Genomic DNA, 22,637 nt, shown 5'->3' with positions numbered 1-22,637 from the left:
TTGTGAAAACCCGTTTTTTAGCTAGACTGCAGGCCTTGCTGCCTTGGCCTTGGTCCTCAACGAGTTAATCAAACTTGCCTGGCTCCCCAAAGGTAACTTGGCACATCGCCCAGATCAGAGCCCTAAGGTAAAGGTTAAGGTGCAGTGGGTGATATTAAGCATGCCCAGTGCAAACCTCTTGCTCATAGCTTGTCCAGCCCGTCGCTCTCCGTAACTCAGCGGGGCCTCTGCTTCCCCAGAGTTGCAGGGCACTGTGAACTGGCTCGAGAAGGCCCTGCGAGCTGGTCCTTTCATGGGGAATTGTGTAGGGGCACCTAGTGGGTGAGTCTTCGATGTTTCTTGCCTTTTAGCCTCCACATTTTATCTTGAGAAGCCCTTTGGAGCCTAGATCTGTGTTGCCTAGAGTCTGTGGGAACAGGAACAGGCTCCCCGGAATTCCTCACAGGTTAATAGCAGTACCAGCCCTCCTGTGATTTTCATAGGCGCAGAGCCTGCTTCTCAATCCGCCCTTTTGCTGGGAACAAAGCAGACATGGGGAGGTGGGGTCGTGGCCCTGGAGCAGCCTCCAGCGACCCTTTTTGACAAATGGAAAGGGAATCTGTCCTTTTCATAACAACCAGGAGGTTGACGGGGTAGGGACGGGTTGGAAGGAGCGAGGGTGCAGAGACTAGGAATCTAAAAATAGCTCTTGAGGAAACCCCTGCTCTAGAAGGAGAGAGTTTCTGTAATGTTAAACCTTTTTCCTCTGGAAGTGGACTGATGTTTTTACGGCACTTTCATCTTTATTGGCTTGAAATTAAATGGCTCATATTTTAATCAGCAAAGAGCCTGTTCCCTCTCTTGGAGCATGTTGGGAACTGCTCAGGGACATTGACACCACGTAGTGTCCAGAAGTGTCTCTCGAGGGCCATCATGCTCCATCCTGGCACCCTGATTAAGTGAGGGTCCAAGTCATGACTCCCAGCGTCCTTTGGGTTAATCACGGCGGCGGGGCAGCCCATGGCGAAAGGGAAGCTCTGTTTACTGAATGAGTCCCCCTTTACATAGACCACCCTGCTAGCTACTAGTGAAGACCCCATCCCGCCTCTCCACTCCGCGAGGCTGTTCCCACCAGAGAGCTGCAAGCTCATTGCTCGCTCCCAGTGTGGGGGGCCTCTGGCACTGCCAGCTTTGAAAGAGTGTTTTTGAAGTTGTGTACCCAGCAGACTTCAAGGCTTGTTTTCAGCCCAGGCACACGCATCGTTTCCATAATGAAAGATTGATAAGAAGACACGCACTTCCCTCAGATCCGCAGGTGGTCTGTGTTCTGATGACACGCCATCAAACGAAGCACCTCTTTGAAAGGAAACCTGCAAATGTCACCACAACTGGCTGACAACTGAAGAACCAGAAATGACATGTGGATGAGAAGGAGCCCCAGTGGTGCAGTGGATGAGAACGCAGCTGCTGACCCAAAGGTTGGCGGTTCAAACCCAGCAGCTGTGCTCCTCAGGAGGAAAATGGGTCACTCTGCTGCTGGCATAGTGGTCAGGCACTGGGTAGCTAACCGCAAGGAGAAAGAGAGGCCTTTCTACTCCCATAAAGAGTTAAACGATCTGAAACCCACAGGGGCAGTTCTGCCCGGTCTTAGAGGATCGCCGTGGGTCCCCATCGACTCCATGGCAGGGAGAGCTGCTTCCATAACCTTGGGCACCCCCGGGAGCAGTTCTTCCCTGTCCTGCAGAGCCACCGTGAATCAACTTGATGGCACTGGGCTCAGGATGTGAGAAAGGAGCCCACGTTGTACAGCGGTTAGACGTTTGGCTGCTAACTGCAAGGCCGTCAGTTCAAACCCACCAGCCGTGCCCCCCAGAAGAATGCCGAGGCATGCTGCTTCCATGAGAGATTCCAGCCTTGGGGCCCATGGCAGCTCCACCCGGGCATGTACAGCACTGGATTTGTTTGTTGTTTTTGTTTCTCACCACATTTTAGTCTATGAGATGCTCCTTCCTCCTTTCCCTGTGCCCAGGAAGAACCAGTGGGTGGATGTGATGCTCTTCAGGACACTGGTTTCATCGGGGCTGAAAGATGTTTTTGAATGGTAAACGTATCCCATTGGCCAGCCCACTGAGGTTGTCTACCAAGGCCAGTTTTCTCCACCAGCATGTAACAACCTTCCCATCCCCTGTAGCAGAATCAGCACAGTTCTGACCGAGTCAGGCCCCGGGGGATGGGAAGAGGTACCTTCCAGTAGACGGGCGCACAGTGAGGAGCCGAGACTGGAAGCATAAAGCATCATGTGGGACCATAGTGGGATGCACGTGAAAATAACCAGGAGGTAGAACTTTGCATGGCCCTTGCCTGCGGCGTGCACACAGGCAAAGATTGGTGCTTCTGCCCGTTGACAGTGAGACCCTCCTGCCTTCCACTCAGCTGCACGATAAATCAGAAGAAAACTCACTGCCATCGAGTCGATGCTGAAACCCCCCCGTGGGTTTCCGAGACTGGGACTGTTGATGGGGTGGAAAGCCCAGTCTGTCAGTGTGTCTCCCGAGGAGCTGCTGGTGGTTTCAAACTGCCGACCATGCAGATCACAGCCCCACACGTAACCACTACACCACCAGGGTTCCTGCCCACAAGATAATTATTCCCATATTTAGAATTCGCATCTCCTTGACTAAAATACTCCAGTAGATCTTTAAGGTTTAAAGAACTGCCATTGAATCCATGTAAACCTCAGGTGACCCGCATATGTCAGAGTACAGTCGTGCTCCTCGGTGTTTCAGTGACTGGGTTCTAGGAGATTGCCATGCCTTTTCTCTGGGTGGGCCCGAAGCATCAACTTTTTGATTAGTAAGCAAGCACTTTAACCACTTGATCCACCCAGGAATTCCAATCAATATCATCAACCAAAATCAAGCCTACTGCCATCGAGTCAATTCTGACTCATAGCGACTCGCTAGGACATGCCAGAGACTGCTCCCTCTGGGGGCTGCGATACTTGGTATTGACTACAGCATTATGGTACAGTCTTGTCCTATACGTGGAGGAGGATAGCGCTTCACTAAAAGCGTTACTAGATTTGTCTGTAACTAGTCAAGCATTCGGCACCCTCTATCACCATCCCCTCTAGGGTTAAGTATTGGACTCCTAACCACAAGGCCGGCAGTTCAAACCCAGCAGCTGCTCCCGCGGAGAAAATCGAGGCTCTCTGCACCTGCAAATATTTTACAGCCTAAGAAACCATGAATAAGGTAGCTGTGGGTCAGAATCAATTGAGTGGCAGTGGGTTTGTTGGTTTCTCACCATCACCAAGGAGCCCTGGTGGCACTGTAGGTTAGCCACTGGGCCGCTAGCCACAAGGTCAGCAGTTCAAACCCTCAGTCCCCCCACAGGACAAAAGATGAGGCTGCATGCTGCAGTAAAGATAGGCAGTCGTGGAAATCCTGTAGCGTGTCACTGTGAGTTTCAGTCGACTCAGTGGTAGTGGGCTTATTTGTCAGTCTGTTTTGGACGACTAGCTCTACCTTTAAAAAAAAGGCTTCCACCCTTTACTTGTTATCTTCGTTCTGTTCCCTGTGCCTGTCATACTTCCTTTTCCAAAATGAATTCTCCCTGTGCATGGATCAAGGCAACCAGAGTGCCCGAGTACATGAAAGGTGGCCTTGTGTGCCAACAAGGAGGTGACTGCTGCAGGGCTAGAAGGCCGCTTACTCGTGCCGATGGGAAATCGGTCTACATTTTAGCAGAACCTTTGGAAGCCAGTGCGACACTCAAACCAGTGTGGTCTGGTTTGTTTCAGTCACGTGACCCATGAAGTATCAGCCGAGGAATTTCTTCCCCGGGATCCGAGGAGTATTGTTGGGAAGCAAGATGGCGGCGGGGGCTGCACGTCAGGCAGCCCGGCACTTCCCCTGCAGGAACTGGAGAGGGGAGAGGAGGGAGAAGACGCTTCCGATCCTATGGACCTGAGCCCTTCTAGTGCCACCTACAGCAATTTAGGTAAGTGCAAACTTCACACAAGTAGTGTTTAAAGTGTGCCTTTTTACGCACTAGCAAATGCATTTCCCTGGAGGCGTAGTTTTATTGCTCCATGGAACAAAAGTTGGAATTCTAAATTACTTGCATCAGAAAAAGCTCTGGTGTGTTCCAGACACATATTAAGTATCTGCTACCCTGAACCCCAGGAGCCCTGGCTTTGCATTGAGCTGCTAACCACGAGGTCAGCAGTTCAAAGCCAACAGCCCCTTCTCAAGAAAAAGACATGACTTTCTACTCCTGTGTGTGAATATTTATAGTCTCAGAAACCCACAGGCAGGTCTACCCTGTCCTGTAGGGCCACTATGGGTCAGCACTGGCTCCATGGCGGCAAGTGAGGTGTGGGGGGGACCCTGTGCTGTGTACTAAGGGTGCTGACATGGACCATGCCTTGAGGGACTCCCCAGGGCGAGACGAGATGACCCTATTGTGAGATCAGTATCGTGTAAAGGCAGCAGTAGAAATGCACACAGGACATTCTTGATTTTGCACGAGAGGGGTCAAAGAAGGCTTTCTGGACATCAAGCCTGAGCTGATTGGCAGAAAGCACCCTGGTGGCATAGTGGTCATGCATGGGGCAGCAACCTGCAGAGTCGTCAGTTCAAAACCACCAGTCTGCTCCTCGGGAGCTAGAGGAGGCTTTGTACTTCCATGAACAGGCCTCGTCTCTGAAATTCACTGGGGCAGTTCTACCCAGCCCTCTTAAGTCCCTTGTGAGTTGCCATCGACTCGATGGCAGTGAGTTTGGTTTGGTTTGGTTTGGTTTTGGTTGAAGAAGGAAGGAGCAGTATTCTGACCAGAAGCAAAAGCCTGGAGACGCCAAACAGCCTGGTGCACAGGGGGCCGGTGCCCATTCAGGATGGCTGAACGAGGAGCTGGAGAGGTCGACAGCAACCGGAGCTTCAGGCTAAAACTGTAGACCTTTGGTGGTTTGTGTTAGTGAACCATCAAAAGATTCCCTCCTGCCCCCCGCCTGGAGGGCAATAATGTAATTAGGTTTGTTTCCTTCTGCACATCAGTTCTGCACTGCTTCTGGTTTATTATACGTCTCCAGAGCAGGGAACATGTGCAGGTGTTTGGGCCCGTTCATAGTAGGGCCTAGTGGCCATCTTCCTCCTCTTTTTCACTCTAAGCCAGGGGTTCTCAAACTTTTTAAACAGGGGCCAGTTCACTGTCCCTCAGACTCATTGGAGGGCCAGACTATAGTTTTAAAAAAAAACAACTATGAACAAATTCCTATGCACACTGTACATAACTTATTTTGGAGCAAAAAAGCAAATGGGGCAAAAACACTCGGCAAGCAGGATGTAAATGCCCTCGGCGGGCCACAGTTTGAGGACACCTGCTCTAAGCTGTCTTCAGAGCCCTCCCTGTCCGTCTGGTCTTCCTCCCCCCTCGATTGCTGTGGGAGATTTTCCGGCACAGGCTTAGCCTCCTGACCTTCTCACGTCCGTGGCTTAGGTCGTCGATTTGCCTCTCAACATCTACTCTGGGGGCTACCGTGCACGCACAGGTCAGGAGTGAAGGGTGTGGTATCAGGATGTCTGGTAGTTCGGCTACTGTTTCAGGGCCACATGGAGGGACGAGAAAGAGGTGGGACAGTGGATTGACTTGAGCGATAGTGAAGGGCGAAGTGCACCGGGCTGGGTGGCCAAATGGATGTGGATCATGGGAGGAATCCATGATGGGGCTAGATTTCTGGCTTAGAGCAAGCAGATTCAAGGAAGTAAGAGGTCTGTGCTTAGAGGTGAAATTATAAACGGAAAGAAAAAACTGAAAATCTGTCCTTTTGGGCAACTCAGTCATAACAGTTGAACTACATTTTCTTCTGTAAGGAAGAGACTTCCCCTCTCAGTTAGTTCCAGAGCCTCTCCTGAGCTGGGGGTGAGGGGAGCATTGTATGGGCTGCCCAGACAACTCTCAGTGGGGACCACTTTCCCGTTGGCATGGACTTTGTGGTCAGCCAAGCAGCTTATTAGTCTTCCTATTCTTCTTTCTACGTTCCGTGAGGCATTTTACTAGATGAGAAATGTGCTGCTGCGCAGTGCATGCCCTCAGACAGTGCCAGGCATCACGAATTACAGCCCAGCCATCCTTTCTACACCAACACGTCTCCTCGCGTGAGCTCCTTACTAAACACAAAGGAATTTTTACCAGCTGCATGCTGTCTCATGTAGTCACTTCTTACATTTTTGCACTAACGGGTCAGTTAACTATTTTATTGGTATTCTCAGTTTCCTGGGCTGGGAGGGGAAATGAAGGGGTGGGCATTCCTTCCAGGAGTGTTCCAGGGACTTTAGTCTTGACCACCACTTTCGGGATTATAAATCCCAGAGCTGCTCACTCCGAATCACAGAGCCAGCTCAGCTGATCTTAACCACTGAGCTACAACAATCTTAACCACTGAAATTCTTACAAAAAGACTGAAAGACTGCAGCTGCGGGTTCTCCCACCCCCACCCCCCGACCCCCATGCCCCACTTTTTTCCAAGTCATCCGCTTTCAGGCACAACATTTTAGACTTTTTTTTTTAAGATGATAGTGACTTGGAGTACAAAAATGCTAGTTAATAGATGCTCTGCCCAAGAAGGTACATTTCTTTCCACCCATTGCTCTCCTTTCACAAGAATGCAGTGTCCATAAGAGGGTGGATACTTTTCTTGACGCACTGAAGAGGCTCTGTACTTAACTCTGTGAGCTGTGGGGTTTGCTGCTTCTTTGGATAGCTTGCACGTGACTCAGCAACAAAGCGCACGCTAAGAATGGATCCACTGGTTCTACCAGCTGAGGGCTTCTTGTTTCATTTTTCCTAATGGAGCAATTGTTTTCGGTGGCATTGAAAGTTACATTTTTTAATACTTTCAGCCAGCCATTTTGTAAGATGGCATTTTGAAACTATTTTCTTGTTCTTTTGTTATGGTTTAAAGCCCTCCTGGCTTTACATGTAACAAGGGGGCCCCAAAACATTGATTGGGAAACCCCATCAGCTTTTCACTCCGTTTTTCCATGTGCTGGTTAGAAACCAAAGGGCAGGAAGCCTCCTGGTGCATTAGCTTTCATTCAGCCCACAGCCATTGAGCAGTCCCACCTCACAGCAACCCTCGAGCGCAGGGGTCCTTCCCGACACCACGACCCTCTCATACAGCTCCTCACGTTGTGGTGACCCCAACCATACCATTATTTTCATTGCTACTCCATAACTGTAATTTTGCTACTGTTATGAATCGTAATGTAAATATCTGATATGCAGGCTGTAGTAGGCAAGCAACTCTTGTGAAAAGGTCGTTCGACACCCCCCAAAGGGTCGTGACCCACAGATTGAGAACCTTACTGCTCTACAGCATTTCCCAGACTGGAAATCTTTTTTTTTTTTTTTTTTCATTTTTTTTTTTTAACAATTTATTGGGGCTGATACAATTCTTTTCACAGTTCATACATATACATACATCAATTGTATAAAGCACATCTGTACAGTCTTTGCCCTAATCATTTTTTTCTCTTTTCTTCTTTTACATTTTATTAGGGACTCCAACAACTCTTACCACAATCCATACATATACATACATCAATTGTATAAAGCACATCCATACATTCCCTGCCCCAATCATTCTCAAGGCATTTGCTCTCCACTTAAGCCCCTTGCATCAGGTCCTCTTTTTTTTTTTCCCACTCCCTCCCCTTTCCCCCCTCCCTCATATGCCCTTGGTAATTTATACCTCATTATTTTGTCATATCTTGCCCTATTCGGGGTCTCCCTTCCCCCCTTCTCTGCTGTCCCTCTCCCAGGGAAGAGGTCACATGTGGCTCCTTGTAATCAGTTCCCCCTTTCCAACCCACTCACCCTCCACTCTCCCAGCATCGTCCCTCACGCCCTTGGTCCTGAAGGTATCATCCACCCTGGATTCCCTGTACCTCCAACCCTCATATGTACCAGTGTACAGCCTCTGTCCTATCCAGCCCTGCAAGGTAGAATTCGGATCATGGTAGTTGGGGGGAGGAAGCATCCAGGATCTGGGGGAAAGCTGTGTTCTTCATCGATACTACCTCACACCCTAATTAACCCATCTCCTCTCCTAAGCCCCTCTATGAGGGGATCTCCATTGGCCGACACTTGGGCCTTGGGTCTCCACTCTGCACTTCCCCCTTCATTTAACATAATATATATACACATACATATATACATATACACATATATACACATACATACACACACTTATATCTTTTTTTTTTTTTTTGCATGATGTCTTATATCTGGTCCCTTGGGCACCTCGTGATCGCACTGGCCGGTGTGCTTCTTCCATGTGGGCTTATTTGTTTCTGAGCGAGATGGCCGCTTGTTCACCTTCAAGCCTTTAAGACCCCAGACACTATCTCTTTTGATAGCCGGGCACCATCAGCTTTCTTCACCACATTTGCTTGTGCACCCATTTGTCTTCAGCGATCCTATCATGGAGGTGTGCAGTCAGTGATATGATTTTTTGTTCTTTGATGCCTGGTAACTGATCCCTTTGGGACCACTCGATCACACAGGCTGGTGTGTTCTTCCATGTGGACTTTTTTGCTTCTGAGCTAGATGGCCGCTTGTTTATCTTCAAGCCTTTAAGACCCCAGTCACTATCTCTTTTGATAGCCGGGCACCATCAGCTTTCTTCACCACATTTACTTGTTCACCCACTTTGGCTCCAGCCGTTGTGTCGGGAGAGTGAGCATCATAGAGTTCCAATTTAATAAAAGAAGGTATTCATGCATAGAGGGAGTGTTTGAGTAGAGGCCCAAGGTCCTTCCGCCACCTTAATACTTGACCTATAAATATCGACACAAAGATCTATTTCCCCAACCTCCTATATATATTTGCATGTACATGTCTTTGTCTAGACCTCCATGAATGCCCTTTGACTCCTAGCTCTTTCCTCCATCTCCCTTGACCTTCCTCCTGCCCTACTACCATGCTTCATCGCCACCTGGGCTAGAGTATACCTCTTCTCTAAGCAACCTTACCCTTGATCATTTCCCATCAGGCCTGCCACTCCCCCTTCTCTACCCTTTGGGGTCCCATGTTTTTCCCTTGTCCCTGGGTTTGTTAACACCACTTCCTTACCCCCCCTACCCCCCACCCCAAGTCCCCCCGGAACTGTCGGTCCCGTTGTTTTTCATCCAGATAGTTCATCCAGCCTGTCCTATCCCAGACTGGAAATCTTTATGGGAACAGCCAGCCTCATCTTTCTCCCACAGAGCTACTGGTGGTTTGAACCACCAACCTGGCAGTTAGCAACGTAACACCTAATCCAGACATTCCAGAACCATTCCACAAAGACTCCTTTCTGTGGAATTCTTTCTTCTCTTTTTCATGAGGCCGGTGGACAGAAGACACTTGGAAAGGCAGGCTCAATGTGACAGTGGGATTTTCACTATGGAATTTATGTCTGAAATTCATATTGTCAAGTGTGCTTGGGAAACAGTGCAGCTTTGGAAGAAACATGGACTTTGAAGGTCAGACAGATTAGGCTCAAGTCACAGCTGTGCCGTCTGCCTGATGGTGGCTGTCCTGAACTTAAGGTTCCTTTATCCGAACCGAGGGAATGATAGCGCGCTCCTCACAGGTCCGATGGAAGAAGAAGTTCTTGGTACATAGAAGTACTCAGTCGTTGTGAGTACCCTTCCTTTCGCCTTTCAGGAGGTTGGATGTGCCAGCCAGAAAGAGAGACAGGAGTGAAGAGGCACTGAAGAAGTCACCTGCAAATTCTAAATAGAAATCACTGGGCCGCCTGCACAACTCACGACACATTATACAGGACAGAGGACCCTCCAGAGGCTATTGGGGCGGGGGGGTGGGGGGGGTGGGGAGATGACCAGAGCAGAGATGACAAGGAGCAGATAAACTGTGGCAGAGCCTGTTCCCTGAGGACTGCCAATTATAGCAAAATCAAGGAATGTGGACTGGATTTCTGTCGGGGTTCCACGTGTCTTACATGGTTTTGAAAATGAGGTTGTTTTGTTTAAAAGCTCCATTGGACTAGACTTTGTTCGCCCTCCTTTTAGACTCTCCCAGTAGAGCTCCACCCCCTGGGTGCTCTGGGTCTGAGGGTCCGTACTCCACACCTGAGCCGCAGTGATCCAGCCGTGTTCACAAAAGGCTTTCCAATACATTTCCCAAACATTTTTCTTTTTACCTTAGAGGTCACTCTCCAGGATGAATTGGGATGTCTTTTTTCAAGTCCTCAACATAAATTAAAAATTTTTAAAACCCACTCACGGCCATCGAGTCAATTCCGACTGATAGCGATGATAGGACAAGAGTAGAACTCTTCTCTTCCAGACTAACTCTTTACAGGAGTAGAAAGTCCCTTTGTCCCCCAACATGAATAAAGCACGCTTGATCTTGGGCTGATTTGTTTCAGCTGCTGGTGGCACCCTCTGGCCCGCGATGCTGCGCCGGGCAGCACAGATACAGAGAGCTCTGAGAGACGGCGCTGTGCTGGAAATCTGCTCTTAGGGTGGGGTATTTGTTGCACAAAAACCATGTCCATCGTTGTGGAAATTGGCAGTGCCTCAAGACCACGTGGTGCTTCTCCTCTGGATGGCGATGATAAGGGGTCACTTAACAAACTCTGGTCTGTATAACAGTTTTGTCTACCCCAGGCTGAAAGGTGCGGGGTGTCTGCCATCCAAAATGATTTCCCAAAGAAGTGACAGACGGTTTCTTAATCAGATCTTTAACACGTTCCCTCTATTTCTTGTGTCTGTCACAAAACGCCCAGCGGGGAAAGGAAAAAACACAACCCGGACCACTGTTTTCGTTTTTGGCATGACGTTATCAGCCTGCTACAATCAGAAGCATGTAATGACTTCTCTGTGGGCACGAAGTTGGTGACTTTAGTTCTCTTTGTAACTGAGTACTCTCCTCTAGACACGGCTTTTTAAAAAGATGGAGCAAGCCCACCTTTACCCGAGGACAGATTTCTGGCTAGTTCCTCCTCCTCTGTCCCAGCCACCTAGCAGAGTCCCTAACACACCCAGCAGTGGGTCACTGGCCAGTGTTTCAATGCCTGCGCCCAAGTGAGCCTCAAGCTTGGCTGTAAAGGTGTCCCCCTAGTCAGGTACTCAGGCGATCTCTCAGGAGGGGTTGTTGGAAATTTTCAAGTCACCATTCATGAACTTACTAATCAGCTGATGTTTTTTTAATTGGGAGCTTAATCTAGGGGTTTCTTGTTTGGGCCATTATATAAGCCATGCCTCTGCCTCCTTTCTACCTATTCTCAAAAGAAAGTGTGCACATCTCTCCTCGTTCTTACCTGAACTCCTTTGAGAAGAGGCTGCACCTTCCAACTGACAGAAAGCACCTTAGTCCCCTAGCACTTCCCTTGGCAGCATATGGACTCTCAGTGTTAAACACCTGGAAGAATGTCACTGTGTGACCTTCCCGTTGTATAATTATGGAATCCTTTCATTAAAAGAATGGCAGCGCTTTAAAAAATCACTACAAAGAAACTGCATCAACTTCAATAGACCGGACATAGTTTCACACACTGCAAGGTTAATAATTGGCCCCAATGATGGAATAATTCCACATTTTTAAGGTTATTTGTATGAGTTTGAGGTATTTTTTGGGGGGGTGGCTTTAGGGGGGGGTTGACAGCTTTCAACATTTGTTTTGAGCATTTGTCGTACTTCCAACCAATCTAATTATTTCTATTTTAAAAGAAAGCATAGCCTGGGCCCCTATTTTTTAAGCTAGCTGCATTCCCATTTTAAAATAGCTCCTATATGCTGAAATATTCAACTGCCTGTGATAGTTTACCCCAAGTAAATAATCTCTGTTCTCAGAGAAGCCTCCACTCGTGGAAGTGGAGCCTGTCAGCTGCGACCCGACGCCTGACATTCTTTCAGGTGGTCTGTGTGCGTGGTTAAAGCGAAGCCCAGAGTGCTTGTTGGAAGTCCCCTTGTCTTACTGTTTGGCTTGAAGTTTATGTCCCCAGTGGTTTGCCAGTTGTTGCATACATTGGATGGTAGGGCCCTGCCCACGCACAGGAGCACCCTGCTGCCCACGCTGAGAGGAAGTATTGGGTTCAGCCAACATAAGACCCTTCGCACTTGAGCCAGCTGGTGCACTGTGGGGAGGGGGCGTGTCTAGATTTGTAGACTGCAGTGCTGATTTCTCAGTTGGAGATGCCCGCCCCTTCTTTTGCCCTCTCCCCTCCATTACCGTTTTCTTCATCTGCATTACTTGTCACGAGCCTTAGGAAAACGCAAGGAGATGAAAACTGACGTTTCCATTTAAATAGAAAGATAGGTTCCATTTATTTGGGCTTCCAGCCAACACTTACCGACTGCTGGTACTTAGTAGTAAGTAGGTGCTGGAAAGACTGCTGCTACTGTCAGGGCCTTCTGGTGCAGACATAAGGCCAGACTTTCAGGAGCCTGGAGCCCCGGTGCCACTGTTGGGTGAGCACTGGGCTGCTAACCACAAGACGGGCAGTTCAAACCCACCGGCCCCGGAGCACCAGAAAGATGAAGCTGTCTGCCGTTGGAAAGATTCACACATTCTGCATGTTAGAATCTCCTTGTTAGAATCTACCCAGCGGCTGTGGGTTGGGTTTCTGGACGCCTCTGTGGTCCTTCTCATGATGGAGATGGCGTTCGTGAAAGCTGTGCTGCATGCAGGAGTCTGGGAGAGGGCCACAAAGGGGTTGAGAGAGCTTGAAAGAAGAGTCGTTGCAGGCTAAAGCAAGGGAGTGCTTTCCGGGTAGAAGGAACAATACATACAAAGGCCAGCAGCTTGACAGATAAATGAATGTTGCATTAATTGACTTGAAAGAGGGCAGAGCGTTGTTGGTGGGTGGGGGGAGATGGAAAGAGAAACAAGGCCCGATCTCGCAAATGGTCTGTATGGAACACATTGGGTATCCCCTTACCTGTAGGGAAGGGGAGAGAGAGCCAGAGAAGGATTTTGAATAGGGGAGCCGGTCAGGGGGGTTCAAAGACCTGTAGGAGTTGGCAGAGGGGGGTTGGAGGTTGGGAGACTGACCAGCGGATGAGGCCTGCTCCAGTCCGGGTGGAAGATGGAGCTGATTATCATCATTAGCATGCTGCTCCTGTCCAAGTGGGTCAATGCTAAGTGCCTTAAGTAATCCCTAGCACCCCAAGACAGTAACGATTGCCAGGTTTTAAGCAAACATTGACTGGGGTTTGTCCTTGGTGCGTCTTTACTGATGGTGCCTGTCAGCAGTTCACGCTGATGATTTAGTTATTATTTTGCACTTTCCGATAGGCAATCGTCTTTTAAAATATATCGATCTTTAGAGCTAATATTCGTTCTGTTTCCCTTCTTTATTATCATATGGATCCTGCAAGTTGAAAGAGCCTCGTATCAATCATTTTCCTTCCTGGGGAGTTTTAAACACCCTTTTGGCTTCTTTGAAGCAGTGTCACTAAATTATTTCCTTTTAATCCCTCTTTCATCAGTTGCTTCTTAGAACATGATATAGGACTTTGGCTGTCAGCCGGAAGCCTTTCCTGTTCTCTTGCCCCACTCCTTTTCCTGAAGCCAATTTTAAACAGGGAGAAAATAAAAGAGCAGGTTATAGAAACTCCCAAAGAGAGGAAGGCAGGGTTTGAAGGTGCGTTAAGCAAACATAGTGGTCAGAAGGTCTTTATTAGCCTATATATATAGCAAAGCTCTAGAACATAATGTTTTGTTGGTTTTTTGTTTTGTTTTTTAGTGTGTTTTGTTTTGTTTTTCTGTTCAGAGAGCTGGCACGCCACAAAAAAATGTAGAGTATGTGATGTTGTATCAGGCCTGCTGGTCCCAGAGGCTTGGGAGGAATGTATAGGATCAGATGTTTAAAATAAAAACCAGCTAAGATAGCAAGCTTTTAAAACACTGACCCAAATGACTGGAATTTATTTAGGAGAGCTGGCCTCTCTTGGAGGGAAAAAAAATTACAAACAAAAAATACTTTTAGATTCGGAAGAAAAGGCCTGACCTACTTGCCGGGGCTGCATGGAATGCTTGTGGTTGCATGTGTAGTGCAAACCTTCTTGATTCCCACATGGAAATTTTTAGTTAGACAATCCCTTAGCTGCCCGAAGATTATTCCTTGCTTTGGGGAAAGAAGAGCCACAGTAAGTGATCATTGTATTTCCCTGCCCCCTTGGCCGTCCAGCTCATTTTTGGAATGATGACCAGCTCCTCCAGTCCTTCCTTTAGTTCACGGTGTCTCACTGGATTTTGCGGCGTTTAAATATAGACATGCCTATTGGGTTCGCGTGTACATATACTATGTATACGTTGTTATGTGATACTGAGTTGGCTTTGACTTATAGAAACACAATACAAGAGTAGAACTGCCCCATCGCGATTTCTAGGCCCTGGTGACGCAGTGGTTATGCGTGCTGCTCTGAGCCACAGGGTTAGCAGCGTGAGACCGATGAGAGAGGGGTCTTTCCAACTCCTCTCGTTAATCGTTTCGGTCTCAGAAACCGACCAGGGCAGTTCTACCCTGTCCTACAGCATGGCTTTGAGTCAGCGTCGACTCCATGGCAGTGAGTTTGCTTTGGTTTTTTGGGAACCTTGAGAAGAGCAGGTCTTTTACTCCTGCAGATTCACTGGTGGGTTTCAAACCTCCAACCTTTAGGCTGGTACCAGGGCTCCTTCCACACGTCCTACACAGTTTAAAGGCTTTAGGAGAGCCGAAATGCCTTGTGAAAGCCCAGGGGAAGACGTGGTGGCTTCAGCTTGGAAGAGAGCTAGGAAAGACCAGGAAAGGCCTGCGTAGGAAGGAGGCGTTTGAGCTGGGCCTGGACAAAGAGCAGCAGGGCCGTGCGGGCCGTCAGGGCGAACACTGGTGCCAGGGCAGGCCTGTCGAAAGAAAACCACGGAGTGTGGGCTGAAAGGACAACGCACGGAAGGGAGTGTGATTCAGGTGGGAGGGTGGCTTAGACGCCGTGGTGCATAGACTGGAATGGGCCAGCCTGCTGAGGCGTTTGACTCTACCTGGTAGGCAGTGGAAAGCGTTATAAGAACAGCGCTTTGGGGTTCTCCGTGACTTTTCTGTTTGCTCTGACCTGCAGAAATGGGTTGCTAATGGTAGCCCCCAAAGGGTCTTCTTGGGGAGCCCCCACTGGAGGGAGCTAAGAATAGGATCAAGCTCCCAGTTTCCTCATCCATGATTCAGTCTTCCTCCATGCACTAACCCCGCCACTATCACCTGGTCCTGGATAAATAAATGAGATGCAGGCTCTGCCCTCCATGAGCCAGTGGTGGTGCCAGGCCAGGGGCTGGTTTGGGCACACACACCAGTAAAGCTGTACATGCTGAGAGAGAGAGAGAGAGAGAGAGAGAGATGTTCGCGACTGGCGCTGGGGCACCAGTGAAGGAGAGTAAGAAACACTCCCCTGGAGAAGAAAGTTTCAGAAAAGGCACAGAGCATGAAGGAGACATGGAGCAGCCAAGGGTGCCGAAGACACGGCTAGTCGTTTGGAAGTTGGGCCTTAGGATGCCCAGGGCCATGCTGGGAGAGAAACCAGGGCCAGGTCATGAGCGGCTTGCTCGCTCGTGAGTGGAGATTGGGACTTGATCCTGGGGACACTGCGGGATTTAAAGCAGAGAAGTGCCCCAATCAGCTTTGACGTTTGAGACCATTCTCTCCTTCCAGTGACCGCAACCCTGAGCCTGTCTGTCGCAGGAGCCGGGCGGGGATGCCCTCCAGAGCACTTCCTCTCTGAAAGGTCCCAGCAGCAGCGGGCAGGGAGGGACCTCACAGTTGGACACAGCAGAGCGCACGTCTGTCATCTTGGGAATAAACCATGGCCCTCTTTACGGTCGCCCAGGAAAAAGGGTGGAGTCAGGTCTGGGAGGGAGGCCTCATCTGCAGGAACAGTTTAGTACATGCCAAGTTCCGACGCCCCAGGTAGGGCACAGAGGAATGGGAAATTGTGACTGAAAACAGAGACTCTGGTGGTTTCAAAGAACAGATGGTCCCTTTCCTTTCTTGAGGTGTATAATTTAAATACTTGACAAGTCACCCTTCTAGAATGCACTCGTCAGTGGTTTTAGTGAATTTACAGAGTTGTACAACCATCACCACTCTTACCTAATTCAGAACATTTTCATCATCCCCCAAAGAAACTCCTTAGCCACTACTCCCCCACCCTCTTTTAGCCCCTGGCAACCCCTCATCACACGGTTCTTTCACTGTGTGTGGAAGTTTCCATCCAGCCATGTGCACACACTTTGTTTCCGACCTTGGCTGCCGTCGCTCAGTGGGACAACACATTCCCACTTCCTCCCTGGCGCCCTGTTCCTATCCATCCTTCTTGCCTCTGTGCTTGGTTTTCAGTCAGTTGCTTTCCTTTGGGTCTCATGGTGGACTGTCCAGAGGGGGACATTCCTCTCCGGTGTTATTGTTCACTTTAGAAGCCCAATTCTGCAGTCTCCTTAATGCATTTGTCTGTTTAGGACATTTCATGTGACTGGAATTCTACACCAGGTATCTTGTTTCCTTCATTTGGCATCGTATTCTCTTTTCTTTCTTTTTTTAAATTAATAAATCATTTTGTTGGGGGCTCTTACAGTTCTTATAACAAGCCATACATCCATTGTATCAAACACAATTGTACGTATGTTGCCATCATCATTTTCTTTGTGCTTGAGCCCTTGGTATCAGCTCCTCTTTACCGTCCTCCCTCCCCTACCCTCCCACCCTTGTAGACCCTTGAAAAATGATAAATTATTATAATTTTCATATCCTATACTGTCCACTGTCTCCTTTCACCCATGTTTCTGTTGTTCGTCCTCCTTGGGTTGGTAGGGGAGAGGTTATACGTTGATCGTGGTAGTCGGTTCCCCGTTTCTCCCCTTTTTCCTCCCCTTTCTTCCCCCTACCTTCCCCCTACCCTCATGGTATCACTACTCCCATTACTGTTCCTGAGGAGGTTATCTGTCCGGGATTCTTTGTGTCAAGAGCTCTTAACTGTACCAGTGTACATGCTCCAGTTAACCAGATTTATAAGGTAGAACTGAGGTCATGATAGTGGGGGGTGGGGAGAAAGCATTAAAGAACTAGAGGAATGTTGTGTGTTCCATTGGTTAGCATTGTATTTTGAAGGTTCATTCAAGACTTAGCTATATTACTGCTTCTTTCCCTTTTATAGCTGAAAAATATTTTATGTATGGCTTATACCATTTGCCAATGGATGGACTTTTGGGTTATGTCCATTTTTCAGCTATTATGAATCACATTGTAATGAACCTTCATGCACAGGTTTTTGTGAGGATGTATTTATTTTCACTCCTCTTAGATACACACCTAGGACTTGAATTGCTGGGTCCTATGGTAACTGTCTGCTTGCCTGTGTGAGAAACCGCTGGCCTGTTTTCCACAGCAGCTGCGCATTGTTAGAGTCCCACAAGCAGTTCGAGAGAGTTCCAGGGACTCCCCATACTTATCCACTTGTCATTGGTCTGTCTTTCTCTATGTTAGCCATTCTGGTCTTGTTAGGGTGGTCACGAGTTGGGTGGGGCTCCTCATGGTCGGCAGTTCGAAACCACCAACAACTTCGAGAAAGACTGGGTCTCCTACTCTCATGAACGGTTACAGGCTCAGAAACACACAGGGGTCCCCTTGGCTCAGTGGTCTGGTTCTCGCTGTCTTCAGTCCAATCAGTTTCCACTCAGAGTGGCCCTGTGTGACCGAGCAGAACTGCCTCATGGGGCTTCCAAGGCTGTCATATTGATGGGAGCAGATCACCGCTCTTGCCTCCCGCATGGTGATGGAGTGAATGACTAACCTTTTGGTTAATTAACCGTCATCCCAATGAGTGTGAAGTGACCTCTCGTGGTGGCTTTGATTGATGTTCCCCTAACAACTGGATCTAAGGACCCCTGGTGGCATAGTGAGTTAAGTTTTGGGATGCTAACCAAAAGGTCAGCTGTTCAAATTCACCAAACCACACCACAGGAGCCAGATTCAGAGTCTGACAGCGCTAAGGGAGAAACTCAAGTGTACAAGTGATTTTCTCGTTTCAAAAAAGGTAAAAGGTCCATTGATGACAAGTCTCATTCTGGGCATCCATCCTCTTCCCCAGTGGACAAAAATGTCAACAAAATTCATGCACGTGTGCTCAAAGACCAATGACGGACCATTGAAGGTATAGGGAAGTTACCTGGACTATCTTTACCCTAATAGTCGTTCTATTTGGCCCTATCGGGTTGCTGAGTTGGAACCAGCTGAACAGCTGTGGGGCAGTGGGGACTGACGGACAGCAAGCATCTTGTCGTGGGCATAGTGGCTGGATATTTGTCTGTGATATGTATCCCCCACAGCTTGCTGAGTGCATCATCTATTGATGGGCTTTGGGGTTGTTTCTGCCATTTGGCTGTCATGACCATTGCTACAGTGACCATGGGCGTCCAGATGCCTAAGTGCTTGCCTCTAAGCCTTTCGGGTCGTGTGGGTTTGCTTTCAAGTCTTCTGGGTCATCTGGTGACTCTTAGGAACTGCCAAGCTGTTCTCCACTGCAACTCACCGCTTTACACTCCTACCAACACTGCACAGGGTTTCCAGTGTCGCTGTGTCTTCTCCGGGACTTGTTATTTTCATTTTCTTTCATAATAGCCATTTTCCTGAATGTGTGTGGAGAGTGATAACAATGTGATTTTTTTTTTTACTGCATTTCCCTGGTGACGCGGAGCATCTCTTCAGGGCTTACCTGGCCACCTGGCACCCCCTGTGGACAGAGAACTACTCCATAGGGCGTTCAAGGTTTGGGCATCTCAAAAGCGTAAACCAGGCACAGTTGCCAAGGGGCTTCCTGGTGGGCTCAACCCCCCCCCCCACCTTTCAGTGAGTAGTCAAGCGCTTAGCTGATTCTGCCACCCAAGGAAACCTTTCTCTCTGACATTATGTCATCTGTGAATGGTGACATTGCTACTTTCCAGTCTGCTCGCCTTGTTTTCTCTGCCTTCCCCAATTGCCCCGGCAAGGGCAGAAACTTTCCCTGTGCCAGATCATAAGGGAAAATAGTCTTTTTCTATTAAGGGCGATGCTTGGGCTTGATTTTTTCATACTTGACCTTTGATCAGCTTGAGGGAGCTCTCTTCTCTCCCTACTTTATTACGAGTTTTCATCATGAAAGGGTATTGCATTTCGACAAATACTTTTTCTGCTTCTGTGTGATTGTCATGTGATACGTTATTCCTTTATCCTGTCAGCAAAAACAAACTCACTGCTGTCGTTTGTGACTCACGGCCACCCTATAGACAGGGTAGAACTGCCACTGAGGTTCCTGACACTGTAAGATAGTATATATTGGTAGCTTTCCAGGTGCTAGACCAACCTTGCATTTCATGAATAACTCCCACTTGGTCGTAGTGTATTGTTCTTGGTAGATAGCCCTAGCGCCATCTTGCTCGTCTTTCCTGGCGTATCCATCCATAAGGCATGTGCCGGGTTTGGCGTCTGCATTATATGGATCTAACAATATGTCTCCTCCTCTCCTTTTGGTAGAGGTTGTGAAAGATTGATGGAGTTTTAAACATTCGGAGAATTCACTAGTGAAGCCATCCAGTCCTAGATTTGGTTTTGTAGGAAGTATTTAGATTTCTGATGCAGCATCTTTCCTTGTTAACGACGATCCATAAACTTTTTCTCGTTCGGCCCAATATGTTTAGCCCAGTGATCTTACTGTCAATTCCATCCAGGCCCAGTGCTTGGTACAGAGGGCACAACAGCGACTAAAACAAAGTCCCAGCCCTCTTGGAGCTTAGCCTTCTCATGCGCTCTCTCAAACCCACCCCCACCCCCCAGTACGTGTTTTTGTTTGTTTCTATTCAATGTGATCCCTTTATGTTACTACCCGTGCTGGGTGGAGAACAGAGGCCTACGGTTTGGGGAGAAGCGTGGGTGTTCTGGAGGATGACTGTGTGCTTAAAAACCAAACTCACTGCCATCCAGCAATCTTGACTTATAGTGAGCCTGTAGCATAGGGTAGAGCTGCCCCCAATAGATTTCCAAGACTGTACTTCTTTACAGGGTTAGAAAGTCTCATCTCGCTTCCGAGAGCAGCTGGTGGCTTTGAACTGTTGATCTTTCTTTAAATTTTATTATTCATCATCTTATTGGGAGCTCTTGCAGATGTCATAACATCCAAATTTCACATCGTTCAGGCATAGTTGTGCAATTGCTACTACCATCAGTTTTAAGACGGAGCTGCGGATCTTATGATTGGCAGCTCAACAGGAAGTCCAAGGCTCCCAGGTTGGGTGCATAAGACGCAAGTGTATGATTATCCTTCCAGTCACAGCTTGTAGTGGTGCTTTCCCGGGAATGACGACCAGGCCTTGACTTTGATCACACAAACAAACCATGGCTTCCATTCTTCAGCCCACTCGGGATCTCCTAGCACCCGCCACCCGCTCGGCTGATCACCAGGCACATTATGCTCTTGATGCTGAGATAGTGAGTGGCAGCCCCATTTTAACAGCATGAATAATTCCAAAGGCTGTTATAAAACTTTCATGCTCAGCTCTTATATCATCTTTTAAAAAAATAATACCCCCCCCCATTGTACAGTAAACCTGAGAGGTGTCATTGAACATACCCGATTGTGTTTTATATTCTTCTTAACATAAATCCAGCAAGTATGCAGAGGTGGTGGAAGCTTCCACGAGGGCTTGAAAAGAAAGGTGGTCCACGTCTCTCAAGACACACGGGACCGGGCTCGCAGAAGAGAGCGGGCTGTGAGTCAGGATCAGCTAGCAGGGTGTCAGTGGGTCGGGTTTCAAACACAGTCACAGAAGACTTGACAAAAGAACTTGGACAGCAAGTGGCCGGTGTCTTTTACTCAACACACGGTGGGAACCTTATCCATAGAGACCAGTTTCAGCAGTGCTCAGGTTCACCTCTGTCGTAAATTTAAAACACATACACGATTTACGGAATTGTATTGAGAAGCTTCGGGTCAGAACGGACAAGTACACAGTACAGTGTGACCGACTACAGTTAACAAGAAGAAAAGGCTATCTGCAGTGCACCTGTCGAGGGGCCCTTTGCCTCTTTCCAGTCTGTGTACATTCATGGTCCCACGCGTCTTCTTTCCCCACACTCTCCTTTCGACGCAGTCTCGGTGGGGGTGCATTGGAGAGAAACCCGCTGTGGGCAGGACTGAGGGATCTGCATACCTTTTCAAAGGCAGCTAGCACCCAGTCACATCACCTGGTTTCTGGCAGACGGAAGCGGAGACAGCATTAATTCACATCTGTCGTTCCGGCTAAATCTGGTGTTCACACCTTCAGTGTTCGGTTATTTGTTAGTTGGTGGTTTTCTTTTCCCATTGTGCGGATGAAGCATTGACTTCTCATATCCATCAATCTCTGCTGATGTTTTTATTTGTAACAAGAATGCAAACTTAATTGTTGTTGTTTTCTTTCCCTTTCTTTCTTTTTTAAACAATACAGGGCAATCTAGAGCAGCCATGATCCCTCCCAAGCATCCCCGGCAGCCCAAGGGAGCTTTGGATGACACCATTCCCTTTGGGGGTCAAACAGACCAGGCAGCACCTGGTGCCTCCCAGCCCACACCACCCCCCCTGCCAAAGAAGATGATCATAAGAGCCAACACAGAGCCAATCTCCAAAGACCTCCAAAAATCCCTCGAAAGCAGTCTTTGCGTCATGGCCAACCCCACCTATGATCTCGACCCCAGCTGCGATGCCAGCAGTGCTGGCTCCTCCGTCAGCTGTGACCTCAAGGGCCTGGACCTGGAGTCCTCGGGCTCCTTAGAAAGACCTTTGCACAAGGAGAGGCGCGGGCCCTCGGCGGCCAGCAGCATCTCCAGCTTAACCACTCTCAGTGTCAAGGACCGATTTTCCAACAGCACGGAGTCCCTGTCGAGCCGGCACGGCACTGCTCGCAGACAGGGCCGGAGCATCCAGAAGCCACAGAGACACGCACTTTACCGAGGCCTTGAGAATCGCGAGGAGGTGGTGGGTAAAATCCGAAGCCTCTATACGGATGCCCTGAGGAAGATGGCCACCAAATGCGAAGATCTCTTCATGGCTGGGCAGAAAGACCAGCTCCGTTTTGGGGTGGACAGCTGGTCGGACTTCAGGCTAACCAGCGACAAACCCTGTTGTGAGGCGGGTGACGCGGTTTACTACACAGCTTCCTGTGCGAAGGACCCTCTGAACAGCTATGCAGTTAAGGTAAGCAAATACCGAAAGCCCGATTTTACACTTCGCTGCTGCACTGCGCACTGGGCCGACTCTATTCTTCCTCCTTCCATCCAGCAAATAACGTTGCTCCTCGGCCTCACGCCGGGTACTCTCATAAGTGGGGGGCCTTGGAAACGCATGGAGAGGAGAAAAATGCATGGAGAAAGAGACCTTGCCTCCCACACTGTCTACCGAGTGCTATGTTCGAGATAAATAGAATCCCGTGGGCGCTTAGAAGGATTTTAACCTGCACTCTCAACGTCAGAAGTGTCTCCTTAAAGCCCATGAATTCTTGAGCTGCAACTGTCTCCAAAGACCAGCTCTAGAATGAGGTCTATTGTGCACGTTCCGCTCCTCATGCCTGTCTGTAGTCTCTCCAAACAAGAGAACTTGCTCTACCCCTGCTCGCTT

At 48.7% G+C, this 22,637-nt stretch overlaps 1 protein-coding gene across 12 annotated transcripts in view; it reads left to right on the top strand.

The window, feature by feature from the left end:
- The window catches only part of PEAK1 (pseudopodium enriched atypical kinase 1), a 293,334-nt gene that overhangs the window by 248,654 nt on the left and 22,043 nt on the right, over positions 1–22,637 (top strand). For all 12 annotated transcript variants that reach the window (XM_075535961.1, XM_075535949.1, XM_075535952.1 and 9 more), the window contains 2 exons: positions 3,782–3,981; positions 21,472–22,217. In XM_075535961.1, the coding sequence (XP_075392076.1) occupies positions 3,782–3,981; positions 21,472–22,217 (946 nt within the window). The remainder of the gene's footprint in view (positions 1–3,781; positions 3,982–21,471; positions 22,218–22,637) is intronic.

This window comes from Tenrec ecaudatus, chromosome 17, assembly GCF_050624435.1.
Source record: "Tenrec ecaudatus isolate mTenEca1 chromosome 17, mTenEca1.hap1, whole genome shotgun sequence".
Lineage (NCBI taxonomy): Eukaryota > Metazoa > Chordata > Mammalia > Afrosoricida > Tenrecidae > Tenrec > Tenrec ecaudatus.
The sequence above is the reverse complement of the archived record's forward strand: the minus strand, read 5'-3'. Positions and strand labels throughout refer to the sequence as shown.